At 48.3% G+C, this 23,131-nt stretch overlaps 1 protein-coding gene across 1 annotated transcript in view; it reads right to left on the reverse strand.

Annotated features, from left to right (window-relative positions):
• Nucleotides 1–23,131, reverse strand: part of lama2 (laminin, alpha 2) — a 334,247-nt gene that overhangs the window by 282,056 nt on the left and 29,060 nt on the right. Inside the window, exons 2-3 of the mRNA XM_056294135.1 lie at nt 15,023–15,193; nt 12,240–12,352 (exon numbers count right to left, since the gene is read on the reverse strand). Coding sequence (XP_056150110.1) covers nt 12,240–12,352; nt 15,023–15,193 — 284 coding nt within the window. The remainder of the gene's footprint in view (nt 1–12,239; nt 12,353–15,022; nt 15,194–23,131) is intronic.

Raw genomic sequence — 23,131 nt, forward strand, 5'->3', positions numbered from 1 at the left:
AACAGACAAATACCAACCCCCCCATTGGACCATTAGCGATCAAGTGTTTCTGAATTTTTGAATGTGGGCACCTCTCCCTTCCCCATTGGACGTTGTGCAGGTGATGTGCATGACGAGGCAGTATATGGTATGTTCTTCCACAGTAGCTTTATTGACAGCTGACGGTTGCTTATGGCATAAAACAGGCTTGTACTGTCTCATCAAGAAGTTACTTGACTCACTGGATTATGTATGTCATTATTATTATTATTATTATTATACAAATTTCCTTTATCTACATGCCATAATACAACATAATAACCGGGGCCATTCCTTGGGCCTAGGGTTAGAATGAGGTAGAAGTCTATTTGATGGATAGTGCCTTTCTTAGGATATGAGATGTTCCAAGTTGTGCGATCTTCTGTAGTTCTTGTATTATTATTATTATTGTTATTATTAATTATTATTATTATTATGCCTGTGTCAACTGCTTGGCACAGACGGCCTCTCACCCAGACAGATGACTGCATAGTGTCAACATGTGATGGGCTCTTCACATATCGTTACTAATTTACTCTGTCGAATCTCTGTGAAAGGACTTTTCTGTCCACCTGCTCCGAAAAGCACAACTCACAAGCGTATCACTTACAATTCAGTATTGTTCCTGAATGTGAAAAAAATGTCCAGACATGCTCCCGTAAACATACAGGCAGACAAAGACTCTCCCTTAAAGTCCCATTCTGACACACTTACAAAAGACACACTCAGTCCCTTCAATTCTGTCTCCCTCTCTCTCCCTTCAATTCTCTCTCTCTCTCTCTCTCTCTCCCTTCAATTCTCTCTCTCTCTCTCCAATTCTCTCTCTCTCTCTCTCTCTCTCTCTCTCTCTCTCTCTCTCTCTCTCCCTTCAATTCTCTCTCTCTCTCTCCAATTCTCTCTCTCTCTCTCTCTCTCTCTCTCTCTCTCTCTCTCTCTCTCTCTCTCTCTCTCTCTCTCTCCCTTCAATTCTCTCTCTCTCTCTCCAATTCTCTCTCTCTCTCTCTCTCTCTCTCTCTCTCTCTCTCTCTCTCTCTCTCTCTCTCTCTCTCTCTCTCTCTCTCTCCAATTCTCTCTCTCTCTCTCTCTCTCTGACACGCATACTCGTCTCACTCTCTCATTAGTCAGTCTTTCATTCCTCAGAGCCTTAAAGATAACCAGAGCGAAAATGAGGGTTGTGATGTCACGTATATGATAACCACACACACTCAGTTACACACACACACACATACACGCACACACATACACACACGCGCACACGCACGCACACACACACACACACACAAGTCTTCCTACACAAGCAGCAAGCGCACTGTCATTTTCTGAGTGAGATGACTGGGTGGTCACAAGGGAAATTCAGCCCAGCGGAGAGTAAATAGCTTTCTGCTGGAGTGATAGACACACAAATACAGTACAAATACACACACACACACACACACACACACACACACACACCTGTCATATAGCATAGTGTTCAACCAGGTACTGGGTCAATACAGTCTCAGCTCGATCATTGCAGACGATGACAAAGCAAACATCCTCACTTACTCCTTAGTAGGTTGGAAATGGAAGCTGTCCTGCGATGTTAGTATAGTCAAACACTGCTGAAAACCCATTTCCTGGATTGGAGGGGACTTGAACTCGGTCCGCAACAATCCATTGTAAACTACACAGTATTAGCGTGTACCATACAGTGTCTGCAACCAGTGCTTAATTTCAGCCGGATCCCGTTCCAGCAAATCTCTCATTTTGGATGTTTGCGCTCCAGCGTTTGCTTCAAAGCGTCCACCACCAAACCTCAGCCCAGTTTGATCCTAATTCACTAGTATACCCAAGGCTCAGCGTTTTCGGCCTTTATTTTTCAAAGCCATCCAGCATGCCGAATTTCGCCACAAGAGGACACCGTTGCGTAACCTCGCACGAACAGGAACAGCTTTTGGATCCGTGGAAACATAAAATCTGGGTGAAAATCAGTTTACACCGATCTGCCCCTTCTAAAAAATCTGGGTATGTTTCGGTGAAAGTCGGTAAAAACCGAAAACGCCGAGCCTTGAGTATGAGTATACCCTATACTTTTGCGCCAATCTGGTTTGGTCAGTCGCCGTTGGCTGATTAGCCTCTAATACTTGAAAAAGCGCCGAAGGAAACACAAGGGGGGCCTTGCCTTGGCTTATGAGCCGATCACAATCCTGCAAGAGGCGTGTATTGTACTCGAACTAGGTAACTAGGTAATCAATGCTCAATCACGTCCGCTTTGTATCATGACCCATGGAAGCACCGTCACTACCACTGGTGGTGTGTCAGGGAGCACTGGCCAACTGAGGGTGTGTGCTTAGCTCCATTACACCACGATGCCCAGAGAGAATAAAAACCTAATATTCAAACAACAATATTGCCTGAGACCCTATATCGACTTTCACCACTGTATCAACAGTTCAGTGTCATCACCCCCGATGCTACGCCGGTAGCTTGGGTTTCATTTAACAGATGGGGTGGTGAGTATCTAATGACATCCTTTTGTGTGTTACACGAATGTCGAGGTCGTACTGTATGGTAACCATGCCCCTCACACTTGGTTTTCATAATTATCAATACACACACTAAGCACTGCCATTAACACTGCAGAAACAGAAATCTGTAGACTTGCGATCATTTGAATGCTGGTTTGAATCCCCGACCAGAATATCTGGGTCTCCACGATAAAGACACCTAATGTCACTACACTATGTCCACTGGAGCCACATACTGATGGTTTGTTGTTGTGCTGGGCAGATGTTCTTGGCCCCCTTCTGTTTTCCGTATGCATGCTGCCTCTTGGCCAGGTCATTCAAAATCACGAGGTGTTTTACCATTTGTATGCTGATGACACTCAGTTATACATGTCACTAAAACCCACAGATCCTAGCGCTCTAGCAAATCTCACAACTTGCCTCTCTGACGTTAAATCCTGGCTGTCCAACATTTTTCTTAAATTTAATGATGACAAGTCTGAGGTCATTCTGCTCAGTCCCCCGGATTCCATCAGCCCTTCTGGTACTAATCTTGGTGGTCTGTCAGGTAGCCTTTTTTGGGGGGGGGGGGATTTCCCCCCTTTTCTGCCCAATTGTATCCGGCCAATTACCCCACTCTTCCGAGCCGCCCCGATCACTGCTCCACCCCCTCTGCCGATCCGGGGAGGGCTGCAGACTACCACATGCCTCCTCCCATATATGTGGAGTCACCAGCCGCTTCTTTTCACCTGACAGTGAGGAGTTTCGCCAGGGGGACGTAGCGCGTGGGAGGATCACGCTATCCCCCCCAGTTCCCTCTCTCTCCCCCGAACAGGTGCCCCAACCGACCAGAGGAGGCGCTAGTGTAACGACCAGGACACATACCCACATCCGGCTTCCCACCCACAGACACGGCCAATTGTGTCTGTAGGGACGCCCAACCAAGCCGGAGGTAACGCGGGGATTCGAGCCGGTGATCCCCGTGTTGGTATGCAACAGAATAGACCGCTATGCCACCCGGATGCCCCTGTCAGGTAGTCTTGAGCAGGCTGCTAGGAATCTTGGGTTAATTCTCAATGCTAACCTCGCTTTTGATAATCAAATCAAACATGTTGTTCAGTCATGCTCTCTCCAGCTCAAGCTAATCTCCAAAATAACGTCATTTTTATCAATTGCATATCTACAAAAAGTTGCACATGCTTTTATCTATTCCCGGCTTGACTACTGTAATGCACTTTACTCGGGTATCAGCAATGCTCCCTCCACCATCTGCAGCTGGTACGAAACGCCGCTGCTGGGCTCATTACCGGGACAAAGAGGCATGACCATACCACTCCTGTGCTTGCCTCCCTACACCGGCTCCCTGCTATATTTTGTATTGATTTTAAAATTTTATTGCTCACTTTTAAGGCTTTAAATGGTCTTGCTCCTACATACATCTCTGATTTATTGACCTGGTATGTGTCCCCTCGACCATTAAGATCGGCAGATGGAGCCCTGCTGGTTATTCCCAGGTCTCGGTTTGTCACAAAGGGTGATGGGGCTTTTGCTGGTAGAGCCCCCACACTATGGACCCCTCTTCCTGTTGAACTAAGACTAACCAGGTCTCTATAGCTTCTTTTTACGAAGGCTTTTACAAATGTTTGATATTTGTTTTTATTTATTCATACCGTTTTTATTTTTGCTCTTACTTATTTGGTTTTATTATTTTTGCCTTGTCTGGTTTTATTTCTTTGTAAAGCACTTTATAACATTGTTTTAGACGGGTGCTATATAAAAGAGTTATGTGAGTGAGTGTAAAACTTGGTTTGGCTAATAAAATACACAGAGCTTTGTCTGCTTGCGACACCACCTATTCTAAAAGCCAACTAGATCATTTTGTTTTCATCTAATGGGCACACCTCAGCTGCACAAGGTCATGTTTACTGCAATTACACCCACTACTTCAATATTATAAGCACATTACCTGCATAATATCAAAAATTGCATCCACTATTAAAATATATAACTCAATTTGACATTTGCCACGCGTCGCCTCATGAACCTGGTTGAGAAGTCCTCTCTTTCATGTGTTCCTGTGCATTTTATAGTGTGCATAAAAAGGTCAGTTCACCGTTTCAAGCTAAGTGCCTTATCAAAGACACCTCCAGTTAGAATGGCTTGGTGCCTGCCCATGATGAGACATGAGGGCCACAGACAAATGGTTGGTTTTTCCTCCAAAGGAACGAAACGAGCGGGCAACGTGGAAATGTGACTGTCCAAACCAGAGGATCGACCTTTCCCTCGGCTTTGAAGCCAACAGGTATGTCAAACCTGCAGGCGGTGACAAAAATGGTGCCAAAGGAGGCAGTTCTCCATAGACCGCCATTATAACGTGACATTTCGATATTACAATGTCTTTGGTGTTAGTCCAGCATTTAAAGTTAAGCTAAATAATCATATAGTTTTAAAAAGCAAACAGTCCGCCATCGCCTCAAAATACCCTGAAATATTTTTTTCAAAAACCCATATGAACCATAACATGGAAATGGAATCGTGTTGAGTGAATTTCATGATCAAAGTACCCCAAATCTACAAGTGTAGGTGTGATTTATCCAACGTTACTGTATGAGAGCATAGCTGTTTCCATTCGTCTACATCTCATCTCATCTCCAGCCGCTTCTCCGGGGTCAGGTCACAGCGGCAGCAAGCTAAGTAGGGCACTCCAGAAGTCCCTCTCCCCAGCAACGCCCTCCAGCTCCTCCTGGGGGGGATCCCAAGGCGCAGCGAGTTCTGGGTCTACCCCGGGGTCTCCTCCCAGTTGGACGTGCCCGGGAAACCTCCAAAGGAAGACGCCCAGGACGCATCCTGATCAGATGCCCGAACCACCACAACTGGCGGGGAACCCCGTGGACCCATCACACGCGGGGGATGAGCATTTGGGTAGGGTGCAATGCAGGCAAAGGCGGGGGCCTGAGCGTGCTGACTTCCGGCATTGCAGGTTGGTCCTCGGGATGTGGAATTTGACGACATGTTTCAATTAAAAGGTTTCCACCATTAATCAGCATCTTGTAAAACAGTGCCAGATTTGGCCCTGGTGGCTTGAAATAGACAGTGCAGCTCTTTCCAGTCATTATGGGGTCACTGGCAGCATTGGTATTAGCAACGTTAGCATGTAGCGTTAAACTATTGTAAACTACTAATAAGACACGTTAGCCCCTAGCTAACGGGTCTGACGCTTTAGCCGAGCGGTTAGTGATGTCGCCTTGTGGCGCAGTACACCCCGTATCGAATCCCGCACCGGGCAAGAAAATAACCGGTTACATTGGTGGCAGCGGTGGGATCCGGAAGTGTGCAGATCCTCAGAAGTCTCTTCGGAGCGCGGGATGAACCAAGCACGAGGGCGCGCTTCCGGGTAGGGTGACGACTGTAAACTACTAATGAGGAACGTTAGTCCGCTAGGTAACGGGTCTGACCCTTTAGCCGAGCGGTTAGTGATGTCGCCTTGTGGTGCAGTACTACAACCCGTATCGAATCCCGCACCGGGCAAGAAAATAACCGGTTACATTAACTTCATCTACAGCTCAAACAAGTTGAGTTCTTATTTATCAGAGGTATACATAAAACATAAGCGACTGTGTTTTGTTTTTTGGATAAGCGGTTTGGATAATGGATTGATAGATTTTATTTTATTTTTTTGTGCTGGCAATTGCTTGAGGAACAAGCGTTAAAGCCGTCAGGGACTCGTAACTTGATAGGCGGTATGATTCACGCGGCGGAGCTCCGCCATTAAGGACGACATAAAATCTCATCGTTACCCTTCTACTCCCGTTTCTAACTCCCGCGGTAGCATTTCCCCCTCCCAGAATCCCGCTAATGTTCCCATGAAATGACCGAAGGCCATCTTGGGTTTTGCCATAAAAAAAAAAATCAGCTTCAACAGAAACCAACTTGGATGGCTGCCTGTAGCTTGTTAACGCCACCTCTGTGGTTCAAACACAAGGATGACCAGGAAATGTTCTGCTGAGTACAGCTATCGGATCATTTACAAGCCAGCACGTGGCCGTTGAGGGAGAGCAGCATGCTATTTTAACAGAGAGGGAGAATACGGACTGCTGGTTCCGTCGGTGTGACTTGTTGTATTGATCGTTCCTCTTCTGTATGAGCCTACTTTGCTGCTGCTAACTGAGCTCGCTGCGCTGAGAGTTCAACGAGAAAAAGCGGTAAATGTACCTGTGTAGAGGAGCTCAAGCAGGAGTCGTGACGACTTTCTCTTTCGGCTACACAACGTGCGCTATTTATCCCTTCCACCATTACAACGACGACAAAAAAAACCCGCGCAGCGGAAGTGCGTCACTGTAAACCCGAACCGAGGAAACAGCAGCTGTAAACGAACGTTCCTACCAGCTCAATAAGGGGAATTGTGTAGCCCCATAACCACTACACCTGTGGCTTAATATTCCCATAAACCCAGGGGTACCCCGGGGGGCTCACCTGGTAGAGCACATACCACATAAGGCGGAGTCCTCCGCTGCAGGCCCTCTGCCGCATCTCCTCTCCCCCGTGCCTTTCCTGTCTCTCTCAAAACTATCGCTATCTAATAAAGACGCAAAATGCCCAAAAAAACAAAATATATATAGAGAGAGAGCCATAAACCCCGTGTGTGTGTGTAGCAGAGTCATTTATATCACTCATATATTTTCGGAATGTGTGTGTGTGTGGTGTTAGTGTAGATAGCGGGACCGAAAACTAAAGCACTTATGATCCTAATTCTTTTTGGAGGTGGTGGGTATTGTCTCAGAGAGTAAGGGGAAAATCCCAGAAAATTAAAATTATACATAAATATGCATAAATATTCAAAATATGCATTTTTCTAAAAATGGCTAAAAACCACTTTTCTCGGCATTTCAGATGATTCTGAGCATCTTTGATTTTTTCACCTATATAAAAAAAATTTCTGGGACTTAGAAATGTTTTGGCATTTTGCAAAATAATATGCATTTTTGCAAAAATGCACTTATGATCCAATTTTTTTTTTGGAGGTGGTAGGTATTGTTCCAGAGAGGACCAGAAAAATAGCAGAAAATTAAAATAATTATGCATAATTATGCATAATATGCATTTTCTAAAAATGGCTAAAAACCACTTTCCTCGGCATTTCAGATGATTCTGAGCATTTGGGGGGGAGGGAGTTGGAGTGGGGGGGGGGTTTAGGGGCAGGGGGAAGGCGGTTAGCTGGCAAGATGAAGAGGAGGGAGATTTAGACGGGTGGATAACCAAACCGCTACATTGTAGCGGGGTTCTTCTTGTATTATAATTACACAAAATCTGTGCATAGTCACGTAGCTGTCGTTAACTTGACATGCTGCGCTTCCACTCCAGAGTCAATATCCGGAACGTTTGTTCATTTCCTGTCCCCCCGCGGTCACTTCCGTGGGTCCCCCTCTATAAATTATGCCTCCGCCTTCATCTCGCGCCTTTCGTGTTGTAGATGATGGGCGTAAATACCGTGCTTTTCCAGTCGGGGGGGGATTGTTTCCCCCCCTCGCCGACTCCGCCCACGCCACGCCCCCCACTATGACCAGACACTGGCAGCATCTATGAGAGAGGTAAGGGAACCTGTTGTTCTGTACTAGCTAGCTTAAACTTAGCGTGTAGCATGCTAACGTGTTCCTGTGCCATTTAACTTGTGTAGGGGCTCTAGTCCGGTGTTTCTCAACCGGGGGTCCGCGGACCCCTAGTGGTCCGTGGTGTAATTGCAAGAGGTCCGTGAAAATAAAATATATTTAAAAAAAAAGATCCTATGACATTTATAGAAATAGGATTATTTTACTCAAATGTGACTGAGACCTTTATCTACCTAAACTATAAAGGGTAACAGGACTTTTTTCTCTAATTACATCTGTTTCACAAGTGTAATTTATTGTATTTTAATAAGAGATCTCGCTCCCGTTTGCATTGTTAAAAGTTACTGAATACATATTCTGTTTTGTTACATATATCTGAAAGTTACTGAATACATATTCTGTGTTGTTACATATATCTGAAAGTTACTGAATGCATATTCTGTTTCGTTACATATATCTGAAAGTTACTGAATACATATTCTGTTTTGTTACATATATATCTGAAAGTTACTGCATAAGAATTCTGTTTTGTTAACTATATCTAAGTTACAACTGAAAGCTCTTATTTTTGCCCCAAAGAGTGAATAAATGCTATAATGCAATTTAAAATGCAGTTTCTACTGTTTCTATCAAATTGCAACCCCCCTCCCCCAAGATCAGGTGGAGGGGTCCTCAGGGTAGATCACAAATACGCAGGGGGTCCAGGACCCCAAAAAGGTTGAGAACCACTGCTCTAGGGTACATGTCGCTATTGACCGGAGGATTTTGGTTCTTTTTATTTGAACTTTGTCAGGTATGTTTTTTGTAGTTTAATGCAATGACTGCAACATTATGGGCCCTTTGTGTTGTACATGAGAGAGGGGCTGAAGAGTATAGCCCAGTTTATGCTCCAAATGTCGGCTAGCAGACAAAAAAGTGCCTCTCTATGTGTCGCTATTGACTGGAGGATTTTGCTTGTTTTTATTTTACCTTTGTCAGAATAAACGGAGATTGCCTCCAAAGATAGGTGACACAGGTGTGTGTGTGTGTGTGTGTGTGTGTGTGTGTGGTGTGTGTGTGTGTGTGTGTGTGTGTGTGTGTCACCAGGTAGGAGCGATCATTTCGGCAGCTGTGGCGGTAGCAGCTTGGATTGATGGGCTCCAAGTCATTAACATGTCAAGATGGCTGCCGCTCCACTTCTTGACCACAGACATAATTACATTCCCTGTGATGGATGGGTGGCAAACGGCAAAATAACATTCATCTTTCTCTCTCCCTCTCCCCCCCCCCCCCGCTTTCATTTTGCCTCTCGCTGTTGATGTGTCCACCATTCAATTTAATCTTTTCTGCCCAATTCAGTTCAATTCCCATCATTTCAGATTGGTACAGTGCAGTTCAGGTCAGTTCAATTCCCTTCTATCCACTTTAATTCACCTGGTCAAACTGGTATGAAACATTGTCAAACGGTGACACGTTTTTCTTCCGTTTCCCTATTCCTCCGTGTATGAGAATTTTTTTTTGTCCCCTATTTCCCATTTTCATGTCATCTCTATTTTGTGCTTTTCTACACAAGTTCGTTAACCCTTTTCTCCCCACTCACCCTCCTCTAGATCTCTGTCTGTCGCAAGGTTTTTAAACCAATTTGTTTTACAGGATGTAGTGGAGCGAGAGACAGGGTATACCAGTCAGGGGGAGGACTGTAAGAGAACCGGTCCTATGTTCACACCCATCTCCAAAACATGCGATTACCCTCCTGGGACGGCCCTCCATCTGTCTCCACCTCTCATCCTGTGTATGTGTGTGTGTTTGTTTGTTTTGAACGTCTTATTGTGTGCATGGTTGTGTGCAGGGTTGTGGAGGTGTGCGTTTGCACAGGTAATTGTCCTCGAGCATTGAACGCGGGGTGCTGTGATGGCAGAGAGGTGTGTTTCGACCTCCTACAGGCTTACAAGACTCCGGCTTAACGCTCACAGCAGGCCGGAGTCTGGCCCAATGTGTCGATCTGGACAGCAGCCTTGTGTCCAGGTCTCCTTCCATCAATAAACAGCCGCTCTATCACCACAAGCCCTGCCGTGGCTCCACGTCCGTTATCTGTGCAGTTTCATCCCAAAATATCACTTCAGTGTTTGAGAAAGGTAACACTGCTTCTTAAAAGATTGATTCTTCTCATCTCATCACATCATCATCAGCTGCTTCTCCGGGGTCGGGTCGCGGTGGCAGCAAGCTAAGTAGGGCACTCTAGACGTCCCTCTCCCCAGCAACGCCCTCCAGCTCCTCCTGGGGGATCCCAAGGCGTTCCCAGGCCAGATTGGACATGTAGTCCCTCCAGCCAGTTCTGGGTCTACCCCGGGGTCTCCTCCCAGTTGGACGTGTCTGGAAAACCTCCAAAGGAAGGCGCCCGGGAGGCATCCTGATCAGATGCCCGAACCACCTCAGCTGGCTCCTTTGGACGCGAAGGAGCAGCAGCTCTACTACGAGCTCCTCCGGATGTCCGAGCTCCTCACCCTATCTCTAAGGCTGAGCCCAGACACCCTACGGAGGAAACTCATTTCAGCCGCTTGTATCCACGATCTCACCCTTTCGGTCACTACCCAAAGCTCATGGCCACAGCTGAGGGTTGGAATGAAGATTGACTGGTAAATTGAGAGCTTTGCCTTCCGGCTCAGCTCCCTCTTCACCACAACGGTCCAGTGCAACGTCCGCATTACTGCTGATGCTGCACCAAATCCACCTGTCAATCTCCCGCTCCATCCTACCCTCACTCGTGAACAAGACCCCGAGATACTTGAACTCCTTCACTTGAGGCTGATTAATAGTTAAAACATTAGAAAATCATTGGACTTCTTTCGTAGTGGACAGAAGGTAAAGGAAGTCCACAGCTGGTGAGATTATAAAAACCTAAGCAGACCTAATCCTTTATCTTTCAGAGTCATTGACTGACTTTCTTTTTAGCCGATAGGCTCCAGCATCCCCGCGACCCTGAGAGCCGGATAAGCGGTTTGGATAATGGATGGATGGATAGTAACAGCACGAGGCTCCAAGTAAGCAATGTCGGTCTGTCTGCTGGTCGTTTGGGTCGCCGTTTTGGTCATGTGGGGTTTAAGGAGCTGTACCTATACATCCAGATTCCAGAGGCTCCGCTCTCATTGGCTATCCGCAGTCTCAATCATAAGAGTGTCCACGCACTTCCTGGTGACATGGTGTGTTGGGTTTTTCTCAGTCATGTGAGGACTGGTTTCATGCGGGTCTGTTTATCTGGTAGCACTGTTTCAGCATCGGCTGGAACTGACCGCTCCTAAACGTCGCACCAAATCAACAGTCTGTGGTTGGTCATTTTGAATGTCAGTCAAAAGTCCCTTTCCAGTCAAAGTAGGCAGCTAATGAACTCGAGAACCGTCTGGATCAGACTGCATGCCCAGTCTGGCTGCCAGGTGAGACCACTCCTAATCTGTTTTTCAGCGTTTCTCTTAGGTTAGGGCAACATTGTTCTGGGAGGCATTGTGATGTTTCATGCATGTCAGTCAAGTTTCTCACACTGACTAAGCGGTGGGTTGATGCTGATGTGGGTAACACTGTTACCTACGCTGTTACCACTGTTACCACTGTTACTGTTACCCTCACTGACTTGACTGGGGATTTAGGAAACAAACTTTACTGCTCGCAACCACTTGCCACGTGGTCCTGGGCCAACACCACAGGTGATCCCGGGGCTGTGGTGCTCCATACAGGGTAATGGAGAGGGGTCCGGCTCATGTTGGGGGCACCCATGAATCAACCTCTAGTGGTGGCTCAGCCTGAACAGACGGGGGCAAGTGGAGCTCATCCTGGCAGGACAGCGACCCCCGTGGTCGCTTTCTCTACAGGACGCCAGTTCACATGTGGGGAACGTGCTGGTTGGCTGGCGTCAACCTTGGGAATTCCAGACCAAATGGCTGCTGAATTCCAGACCAAATGGCTCCAGAATTCCAGACCAAATGGCTCCAAACCTGACTGACCACTTATACGTTGTCTCTGGCTGTGGTAAAATCTACAGTGTGGTTTTCCAAATGGGATTGCAAACCATCAACAAAAATCACCCTTTTATGACGGGAGAAAAAGGTGTGTGTGTGTGTGTGTGTGTGTGTGTGTGTGTGTGTGTGTGTGTGTGTACCTGTTTCAGGTCCAGCGTGACAGTAACATAGTGGTACTGCATACCGTTCTTGATAGAGGGGCTCTGCCACCAACGATTAGTCCCATCTATGGCATATTCTATAGGGTGACGTTCTGCACACACACACACACACACACACACACACACACACACACACACACACACACACACAGCAAGATCAACACGTATCCAAGGGTATTTGATGAATTGGGCGGTGTTTGTTTCCTTTGTTATGCAATCTGTGAATATTCACACCCTGGCTTGCACATTTTCAAGCAACTCCCACAATCCTGTTCTCTGGCGCAGAGAGAACAGCCTGCTCAGATCAGTGTGGCAACATCTGAGGAGATATAGGGTTGGTGTTAGACCTCTAATCAGCCAATAGGGGCTTTTAATTCCCAGTCGTGGGGGCGTCCGGGTGGTGTGGCGGTCTATTCTGTTGCCTCCCAGCACCGGGATCGCCTGTTCGAATCCCCTGTGTTACCTCCAGCTTAGTTGGGTGTCGCTACAGACATGATTGGCCGTGTGTGTGGGTGGGAAGCCGGATGTGGGTATGTGTCCTGGTCGCTGCACTAGCGCCTCCTCTGCTCGGAGGGGGAATAGCGTGATCCTCCCACGCGCCGCGTCCCCCTGGTGAAACGCCTCACTGTCAGGGGAAAAGAAGCGGCTGGTGACTCCACTTGTATGGGAGGAGGCATGTGGTAGTCTGCAGCCCTCCCCCCGGATCGGCAGAGGCGGTGCAGCAGCGACTGGGATGGCTCGGAAGGAGCGGGATGATTGGCCAGGAACAATTGGGGAGAAAAAGGGGGAAAATAAAAAAAAGATGAATAGATAAAATAAAATATAATAAATTCCCAATCAGGCGGCACGGTGGCGCCTCACAGCAAGAAGGTCCCGGGGTAGTCCCACCTCGGGGGTCATCCCGGGTCGTCCTCTGTGTGGCGTTTGCAGGTTCTCCCCGTGTCTGCGTGGGTTTCCTCCGGGGGCTCCGGTTTCCTCCCACAGTCCAAAGACATATAGGTCAGGTGGATCAGCCGTACTGCATTGTCATTAGCTATGAATTTGTGTGTGTGTGTGTGTGTGTGTGTGGGTGGGTGGGTGGGCCCTGCGTGATAGTCTGGCGGCCTGTCCAGGGTGTCTCACCCAGTGACTGCTGGGATAGGCTCCAGCATTCCCGCGACCCTGAGAGCAGGATAAGCGGTTCGGAAACTGGATGGATGGATGGAAATTCCCAATCATGCAAAAGCACAAGCGGGGCGAGGGACTGTTTACTTCCTTCTCCTCCAGAAAAAAGGCCTCCATGTTCTTTTCCCTCTTCTTTCCCGTCCACGCGTTCTGCCGCCGTCCTTCCGTACATCGGCCGGCCATGGTTTCCCTCCCTCCTCTTCCTTTTCTCGTTTTCCCTTTAACTTGTTTCTCCTTTCCTCTGCTGCGGTTAGAAAAGCGCTATAAAAATTACAACCTGATTGATTGATTGTTTATCTCTCTCTGGCTCTCTCCCTCTCTCTCTCTCTCTCTCTCTCTCTGCTTGTGTTTTCGTCCCCACCCTTCAGCTTTTACTTTGTTTGCCCCGCTTCTCTGTCCCCACTCCTCTGTCTCCTTTCTCTTCTCCCCTTAGTTTTCTCATCGAACTCCTCTTTAAACTGCCTCTTTCCATCTTACTGTCTTCTCCTCTCGCCCCCTTTGTCATCTTAACTCACTCCTTCTCACCCGCTCTCTTTCTTCTTCTTCTTTTTTCCCCACTCCTTTTCCCTCTTCTTCATATATCTCCATCTTCTTCCACTCAGCCAGCGGTCGGCCAGTCAGCCAGTCGGCCAGTCAGCCAGTCGGCCAGTCAGCCAGTCAGCCAGTCGGCCAGTCGGCCAGTCAGCCAGTCAGCCAGTCGGCCAGTCGGCCAGTCAGCCAGTCGGCCAGTCGGCCAGTCAGCCAGTCGGCCGTGGAAGTGAAGGGGAGCTCCATCTGTTGTCCCCGACTCAGTAGATGTCTTTACAGTTCTCTGAGGTATACAGCTGCCTCCCTCCCCTCTCTCCTCTCCTTCCTCGTGCTTTCCTCTGCTTCTGTTTTTCTTCTTCTTCCCCGCCTCATCTGTCTTCTTGTCTCTCTACCGCATCTTCTTCACTCTTGGTTCTGGTCAGCAACTGACAGTCACATCACCAGCAACTTCAGCACGCCACCTGCTGATTCTCATGAAAGGGGATTTCGCGCTCAGTGTTGGTCCACAATGTGGGGGCGAGGGGGCATTCTTCCCCCCCCAACTGTATCTGGACATTTACCCCACTCTTCCGAGCCGTCCCGGTCGCTGCTCCACCCTCTCTGCCGACCCGGGGAGGGCGGAAGACTACCACATGCCTCCTCCCATACATGTGGAGTGTCCAGCTGCTTCTTTTCACCTGACAGTGAGGAGTTTCACCGGGGGGACGTAGTGCGTGGGAAGATCACGCTATTCCCCCTCCCCCTCGAATAGGCACCCCGGTCGACCAGAGGAGGCGCTAGTGCAGCGACCAGGACACACACCCACATCCGGCTTCTCACCTGCAGGCATGGCCAATTGTGTTTGTAGGGACGCCCGACCAAGCCGGAGGTAACACGGGGATTCGAACCAGCGGTTCCCGTGTTGGTAGGCAATAGAATAGACCGCCACGCCACCCAGACGCCCTTAACTAGCTGAAGGACGTTTTCTGTTTTGTCACATTGAACTTCCATGAGACACGTTTTTTCAATTTGCACGTATTTTTTATGGTTATTAAATATGAAGTGTGTGTGTGTGTGTGATGGATTCTTACCGAATGGTTTTGCACTCTTTTGGTTGCAGACGCGGCACTGTGGATTTCTAAAAGGTTGACCCGGTACATGTTCTACCAGCTTACAGAACATCTCTGGGTTCACAGAACCACAGGTAGCATTGGCTGATATGTCTGCCATGGATGCCAGGTTCAGGACGGCCGGGAACAGACCTGGAAAACAGACAGATAGATTAGATAGATAGATAGATAGATAGATAGATAGATAGATAGATAGATAGATAGATAGATAGATAGATAGATAGATAGATAGATAGATAGATAGATAGATAGATAGATAGATAGATAGATAGATAGATAGATAGATAGAAAGATGAACAGACAGGAAAACAGATATTTATATATATATAGAGAGAGAGAGAGAAAGAGAGAGAGAGAGAGAGAGAGAGAGAGAGAGAGAGAGAGAGAGAGAGAGAGAGAGAGAGAGAGAGAGAGAGAGAGAGAGATGATGATGATGATGAACAGACAGGTTGATAGATAGATAGATAGATAGATAGATAGATAGATAGATAGATAGATAGATAGATAGATAGATAGATAGATAGATAGATAGATAGAGGAAAGAAGGGGGAGATAAACAGTTACATATGTTTCCATCTGTGTTATATGGATCTGATGGCCAGATTATCTTCAAAACCTCCATTCAGAACCCAGAAATATGAGAGTAGGAAAACGCATAACAGGGAAAACGCAATGTAAAGACAATCAGAATTTGAAAAAAAAAATGAAAATAAAAAGGATGGGCTTAGAGATCATTGATGAAAGGATATTAGCCTTGATTTTCTTCTTCACAATATATTTTTTTTATCTTTCCAACAGAAAGGAGTGTAGTGTATAGTGATATTTCTGAGTTTTCTTCTGCTAGTTAGCCGTTGATAATCAAGAAAGCGTCTTAAACAATATCTCGGTTAATACTTTCAAATAAGCCTAATTTTTGCAGTGAAGGAAATAATTGCAGAAGGAGTTCTCAGTATCACGTGTAGACAATAGATTGTGACAACCCCAGTAGTGTGTAGCCTATGGCGGTGCTAACACCTCTGACAGGGCGAGCCTTGTTTATCTGAACCAGTGCCAGAGCATTTATTTACGAGGCCAATGTTAAACGCAGTAGTGTACCGTGGGGTTTCAGTCAGGGCCTTCAGTGATGAACTGCACCCCCCCCCACCACCACCACCACCACCACCACCACACACACACACAAATTTATACAGCCAAAACAGCCACATACAAAATAAAATACACACTATATGCACTACTGGATCAACACCAACAAGACAGCTGATCTTCAACAACCACAACACACACCACTGTGCACTATAGCAGCTATTGCAGCTTCGCCATCCAGTCTGCCTTCACTGTAGCTACTGAGGTGATTCCCAGCCGTGACTGATGAGTCCTACTCTTGCAGTTGTAGAGCTGTAACATTGGAGTCTATGGAATCTCAGCATCTAATCCCCCCCCCCCCCCCACGATGTCACATGGTGGCGAGGTGAGTAAAGTGAATTATTGGCGGTTCATCCAGTGTTCCTCCAGTTCTGCTGTGCTGACATCGGCAGTGAATTGTTTGCTGATTTGCGAAACACGATCAACGTCTCGTTTACTGCCAACACTCATACCCGAATACGTAACGGGCGCTGTCGCTGCCCACATCAAGGATCGGCTCTGAGCCCTTTCTTGTTTGCAGTGGTGATGTGCCGGGTCGACGGACGAGATCAGTAAAGGGTTGGATTATGTGGACTCCGTGGACTAGAATGTTCGCGGATGACATTGTGAACTGTGGTGAGAGTAGGGAGCACGTCGAGGAGAGGTGGAGGTATGCTCTGGAGAGAAGAGGGATGAAAGGCAGTAGGAGCAAGACAGAATACATATGCATCAGCGAGAGGGAGGAAAGCGGAATGGTGAGGAGGCAAGGGGTAGAGGTGACGAAGGTGGATGAGTTTAAATGCTTGGGGTCAGCTGTTCAAAGTAACGGGGCGCGCGGGAGAGAGGTGAGGAAGAGAGTGCAGGCAGGGTGGAGTGGGTGGAGAAGAGCGTCAGGAGGGATTTGTGACAGAAGGGTGCCAGCAAGAGTTAAAGGGAAGGTTTACAGGATGGTTGTGAGACCAGCTATGTTGTATGGTTTGGAGACAGTGGCACTGATGAAAAGACAGGAGGTGGAGCTGGAGGTGGCAGAGTTCAAGATGCTAAGATTTTCTCTGGGAGTAACGAAGAAGGACAGGAGTAGGAACGATTATATTAGAGGGACCGCTCAGGTTGGACGGTTTGGAGACAAAGCAAGAGAGGCAAGATTGAGATGGTTTGAGATGGAGAGATGCTGGGTATACTGGGAGAAGGATGCTGAATATGGAGCTGCCAGGGCAGAGGAGAAGAGGAAGGCCAAAGAGGAGGTTTATGGATGTGGTGAGGGAGGACATGAGGGAGGCTGGTGTGACAGAGGAAGATGCAGAGGACAGGAAGAGATGGAAACGGATGATCCGCTGTGGCGCCCCCTAACGGGAGCAGCCGAAGGAAGAAGAAGAAGAAGAAGAAAACTGTTGCTGCAGCGACAGAGAGCAGCGTTGGTCGATTGAGCGAGAGAATGAATGAAGAGAGGAAGCGGCGATGGCGAGAAACAAAGGTTCTTGGTCATACATTCATAACTGTGCACAAAACATTTAGGCTGACAGGTCCAGTAGTTTGCAAGATTAGCCGTGAACAGACGCACACATACTATTTCTGAACAGAACGGAGTTGTGCTTTACATCTACGACGGTATGTGCCCTTGTTTGTATGCCGGCGAGTGTGTAGTAGCTGTAGTAGCACTGCCGTTGTTATTTAGTCCTTTCCGGCACTACTTCTGAGGAGAATGTTGTTTTTATGACGTCATGTTTGGTAGCTAGCTAGCTAGCCGTTTAGTAGCGCCCTGGGTCCGGTCCTGCGTCAGGACCTCTGCTTCACGTTGCTCTGACAAATCCTTCAACCCCTCACAACCACGTGTTACAATAGAGGCGGAGGGCCAAGCTAACAGCTGAAAGCTAATCCCCGTGACTCCGGAGGGTCTGTGTGGAAACATCTGATGGTGCTGACAGTGTCTAGTAGCGCATGAGAAATGTGCGTAACTACTGTTGCACCGGCGGTAAGAGCGAGGCCTGCCGCAGCGGCTCGTGGAAGACGTCGCCCCCCAGCAAATGTTGCCTCGTGGGCCCAGTGGGGCAGTGTGTTGTCCTGTCAGAGTAGGACAGTAGGGACGCAGCCTACAGGCTAATGCAGGGTACACGGCGCTCCCATAGTGGGACCATTGTGTACGTCTCTCGGATTCAACAACAGACTTGTTGATCTTGAGGTCCCGGAGCTGCAGAATCCAGCGTACACATGGTTCACATTTCCTGTCTGGCAAAACGCACACATTCACACTTTGTGCGCACATAAACACACGCACACACACACACACACACCCGCTAGCACACACGCAAACACACATACAAATTCAAATCTGCACAATCAATGCACACACACACACACACACACACACTCAGGTATCAGATACTTTACAGTCTTGAGTTTGACCAATTATAAAGTGAACGCACAAAATATAGCCGTACACAAAAAATATTAGTTTTTCCACAGTGAGCAAGGGTGAAAGTGAGAGAAACAGATGAAGGTGGGTGGGTTGAAGACTTGTGAGAAAGTGTGTGTGTGTGTGTGTGTGTGTGTGTGTGTGTGTGTGTGTGTGTGTGTGTGTGTGTGTGTGTGTGTGTCCAGTTGAGACCAGCTGTTCAGCCAGATGTCAGTACTGATGAACTGTGAAGAACATCTAGAAGACCCAGCTCTTTTTTTCTTACACTCTCATACAAACCCGTATGTATCATTCCTTACTACATACTCTCTCTCTCTATCTCACTTTCTCGCTCTCTCTTTCTCTCTCTCTCTATCTCACTTTCTCGCTCTCTCTTTCTCTCTCTCTCACTTTCTCTCTTTCTCGCTCTCTCACTTTCTCGCCCTCTGTCTTTCTCGCCCTCACTTTCTCGCTCTCTCTCTCACTTTCTCTCTTTCTCGCTCTCTCTGTCTTTCTCGCCCTCACTTTCTAGCTCTCTCTCTCTCTCTCTCTCTCTCTCTCTCTCTCTCTCTCTCTCTCACTTTCTCTCTCTCTCTCTCACTTTCTCTCTCTCTCTCTCACGTTCTCTCTCTCTCTCTCTCTCTCACTTTCTCTCTTTCTCGCTCTCACTTTCTCTCTTTCTCGCTCTCTCTGTCTTTCTCGCCCTCACTTTCTAGCTCTCTCTCTCTCTCTCTCTCTCACTTTCTCTCTTTCTCGCCCTCTCACTTTCTCGCTCTCTCTCTCTCTCTCTCTCTCTCTCTCTCACTTTCTCTCTCTTTCTCGCTCTCTCTCTCTTTCTCTCTCTCTTTCTTGCCCTCTCACTTTCTTGCTCTCTCTCATTTTCTCTTTCTCGCCCTCTCACTTTCTCACTCTGTCTTTCTCGCCCTCTCTCTCACTTTCTCGCTGTCTCTCACTTTCTCTCTTTCTCGCTCTCTCACTTTCACGCCCTCACTTTCTCTCTCTCTCTCTCACTTTCTCTTTCTCGCCCTCTCACTTGCTCGCTCTGTCTTTCTCGCCCTAACTTTCTCTCTTTCTCGCCCTCTCTCTCACTTTCTCTTTCTCGCCCTCTCTCTCTCTCACTTTCTTGCCCTCTCACTTTCTCGCTGTCTCTCACTTTCTCTCTTTCTCGCCCTCTCACTTTCTCGCTCTCTCTCTCTCTCTCTCTCTCTCTCTCTCTCTCTCTCTCTCTCTCTCTCTCTCTCTCTCTCTCTCTCACTTTCTCGCTCTCTCTCTATCTCTCTCTCGCCCTCTCACTTTCTCGCTCTCTCTCTCTCTCTCTCTCTCTCTCACTTTCTCTATCTCTCTCTCTCTCTCTCTCTCTCTCTCTCTCTCTCTCTCTCTCTCTCTCTCTCTCTCACTTTCTCTTTCTCGCTCTCTCTCTATCTCTCTCTCTTTCTCGCCCTCTCTCTTTCTCGCTCTCTCATACTTTCTCCCTCTCTCTCTCTCTCTCTCTCTCTCTCTCTCTCTCTCTCTCTCTCTCTCTCTCTCTCTCTCCAAATCTCGATTTCTGGAAAACGTACACCCCTGACTCAACCGTCCCGTAACGCAGACTTTGTGAAGGCATGTGTAAACGTACCCCCCCTCCCCCCAAATAGAGGTTTGATCAAACAGCTGTGCGACGCTGGTGTCCACCGTCTATGTGGCGGCGTGCTGTGACTCACGCTAACGCCCCCCACCACCACACACACACAGTTTAGTATGGCCGATTCATCTGACCTACATGTCTTTGGACTGTGGGAGGAAACCGGAGCCCCCGGAGGAAACCCACGCAGAGGACGACCCGGGACAACCCCCCCAAGGTTGGACTACCCGGGGGCTCGAACCCAGGACCTTCTTGCTGTGAGGCGACCGCGCTAACCACTACGCCACCGTGCTGCCCATTAATATTATTATTATTGTAGCGAAGGCGGGGGGAACCACAGGAACTGCCGCGGCCGGGACGCGAACCCGTATCGCCCGCACCGCGGGAGACATCGCTAACCGCTCGACTAAAGGGTCAGACCCGCCAGCCAGCGGCCAGCGTCTCTTTTTATCCATGCACGTTACATTATTATTATTATTATTATAAAGCAAAATAATGTAGATCAGCTGTTGTTTCCCGCTTCGCTTATTCCATTTCCTGTAACGACTCTTCAGTACGACTAATACATCCAGATGTGATTTTTGATATCCTTCATCCTGCTTCAGTTATTATTCATGTGTCTCTTTTATTATCCACTAAACCCATTCTCATTTAGTTAATGCTGTGGAATCGGGCCAACAGCCGTCCCATTCCCGGTTTCCCCACCTACGACACGGAAGCGGTTCTGATCAGACAGAGATGTGTGGGGGGACCGTGCGCTCTTTAGTGATGTCATTTCCCCTCATCCTCCGAGCGCTAATACCATAAGCTTCCTATCAATTCCACGCGTCTGAGCTGGCAGCGCCGCGCCGGATTAAAGAGCCGAGTCGCTGGATGAGGGGGGGAAGAGGAGACGGGCTTCCCATGCTGTTTGATTCCGAGCGCGATTAAAGCTTCCCAGTGTTTCCGTTCCAGTACTCGAACCTGTTGTAACGGGGGCAGTTCTATGCTGGTCAGCCTGCTGCACGCCCGTCACTCTCATCGTTAGCTCTGCGTTGTGTTCTAGTTGGGTGGGGCCCCAGGTGTTGTGGGGGGCCCTCAGTCTCTCATCATCATCATCATCATCATCATGATCAAAGAAGGAGGGGGGACACACAGGACTCTATTTGGCCCACCTTGCCATTTATTTTGGTTTCAAACCCTTCGACAAACGTCCAGTCCTCCAGCGGGAGCGGTGTTTCTTACGGACGTGGGGGTCGAAGCTCAACCACTGCCCGGACTTCACTCGTGTGCGTTGGAAGGAGAAACCGTCCACGGGACTCCGATGTAAGAAAGGATAAACAAGTATTTTATCCCACAGCTTGCAGTATCTTCTTACAGGGATACTCAAGGTTACGTTCTCCTCAACCAGCAAAACTGTGCTACGGTAAGAAACACGCGTGGCTCGGCTCGGTCGCTGCTTGAGACTCCTCCCACAAAACAAAAATGGCCTCTCCCGCGTTCCCTCTTCCGTGTACCCACAAGACCTCTCTCTTAAAGCGACAGTACAAGTATATGACGGTCGTTATAAAACATACATAAAAGTAAATAATGACATAAAATAAAATGTAGTAAACACAAATAACAGCACACAGACAGGATTTAGTGATATTTCATACTCAAACAAAATAAAATAAAAACATTAATTTTAACCTGGTTACACTGTGTAATAAACAACCCAACAAAGCAGGGATTGAACAGATGGACATAGTTCGACACGTTTATCATCCTCAAACTTCAGATCGGGTTCTCACTGACGCGAGTAAGCGCTGATCACCATCACCACGGAGACGGCCACCGGGGCGCTGGTGCGATGGCGAGAGCAGGAGGAAACAAGCAAAGAAGAAAGACGCGACCTAGACTGTGTACCGGGGCTGCTGCTGTGCCGGCGTGGTCGCAGAAGATGAACATTTTCTTCGAAGGCATGACAGGTTATGTTAAACTTGTAAACTAATTTCTTCTCACTATTGTAGCGAATTCAAGGGGGCTGTTCGGTCCGACCCGTTAGCCAAAGGGGCTAGCGAGTCTAGTCATCCGTGGTCGTTACACTAGCCCACTCCTTCGGGAAGCGCTTCAGCATCCCACCTCCCTCACGCCTCTGGGCACTCACGCCTCCGACGGCCTCACCATCCCACTCCTGACACCAATCCCAGACAGCATCCGGATGTGGGTCACTTCAGCCAGTGATGCGGCACGGATGGTCTTCTTCTGGTCCTGACAAAACGGATGTGAGCCTGAAGTGGCCCGCAGGTATAATAGCAAATATGGCCCAAATATGCCATGTGGGGATGCTGGAGCCTATCCCGGCAGTCATTGGGCAGCAGGCAAGGAGACACCCTGGACAGGCCACCACACAGGGCCCACACACACACACACACACATTAGTACCTAGGGACAATGTAGTACGGCCAAGTCACCTGACCTACATGTCTTTGGACTGTGGGAGGAAACCGGAGCCCCCGGAGGAAACCCACACAGACACGGGGAGAACACGCAAACTCCACACAGAGGACGACCCGGGACGACCCACCAAGGCTGGACTACCCCGGGGCTCGAACCCAGAGCCTTCTTGCTGTGAGGCGACCCCGCTAACCACTGCGCCACCGTGCCGCCCGGTGGCGAAAGGCATCTTTTAAGTCGTACCGGAATAAAAACAGCAGGTATTTTTTCTTTCTTTCTTCATGGACTCAGCTGCCTTCCCCGTGATGGCGGCGTGTCCGCGGCCTCGGCGAGGCTGCACGTCTTACATCTGCCGTCCGGTCGATGCTGACATTGGACGTTCCAGATTTTGACGGCGCTCCAACTTCCTGCCCCCTCACCGCAACGCTGTTGCCCATCCGAGGCATCGCTCGATGTGTAGACGAGCACGCCGAAGGTGAGCTGCAGGCGCCGGGGAAGTGGACCGGGCCTTTGTGTG

Source organism: Lampris incognitus, chromosome 15 (genome assembly GCF_029633865.1).
Source record: "Lampris incognitus isolate fLamInc1 chromosome 15, fLamInc1.hap2, whole genome shotgun sequence".
In the NCBI taxonomy this organism is placed as follows: domain Eukaryota; kingdom Metazoa; phylum Chordata; class Actinopteri; order Lampriformes; family Lampridae; genus Lampris; species Lampris incognitus.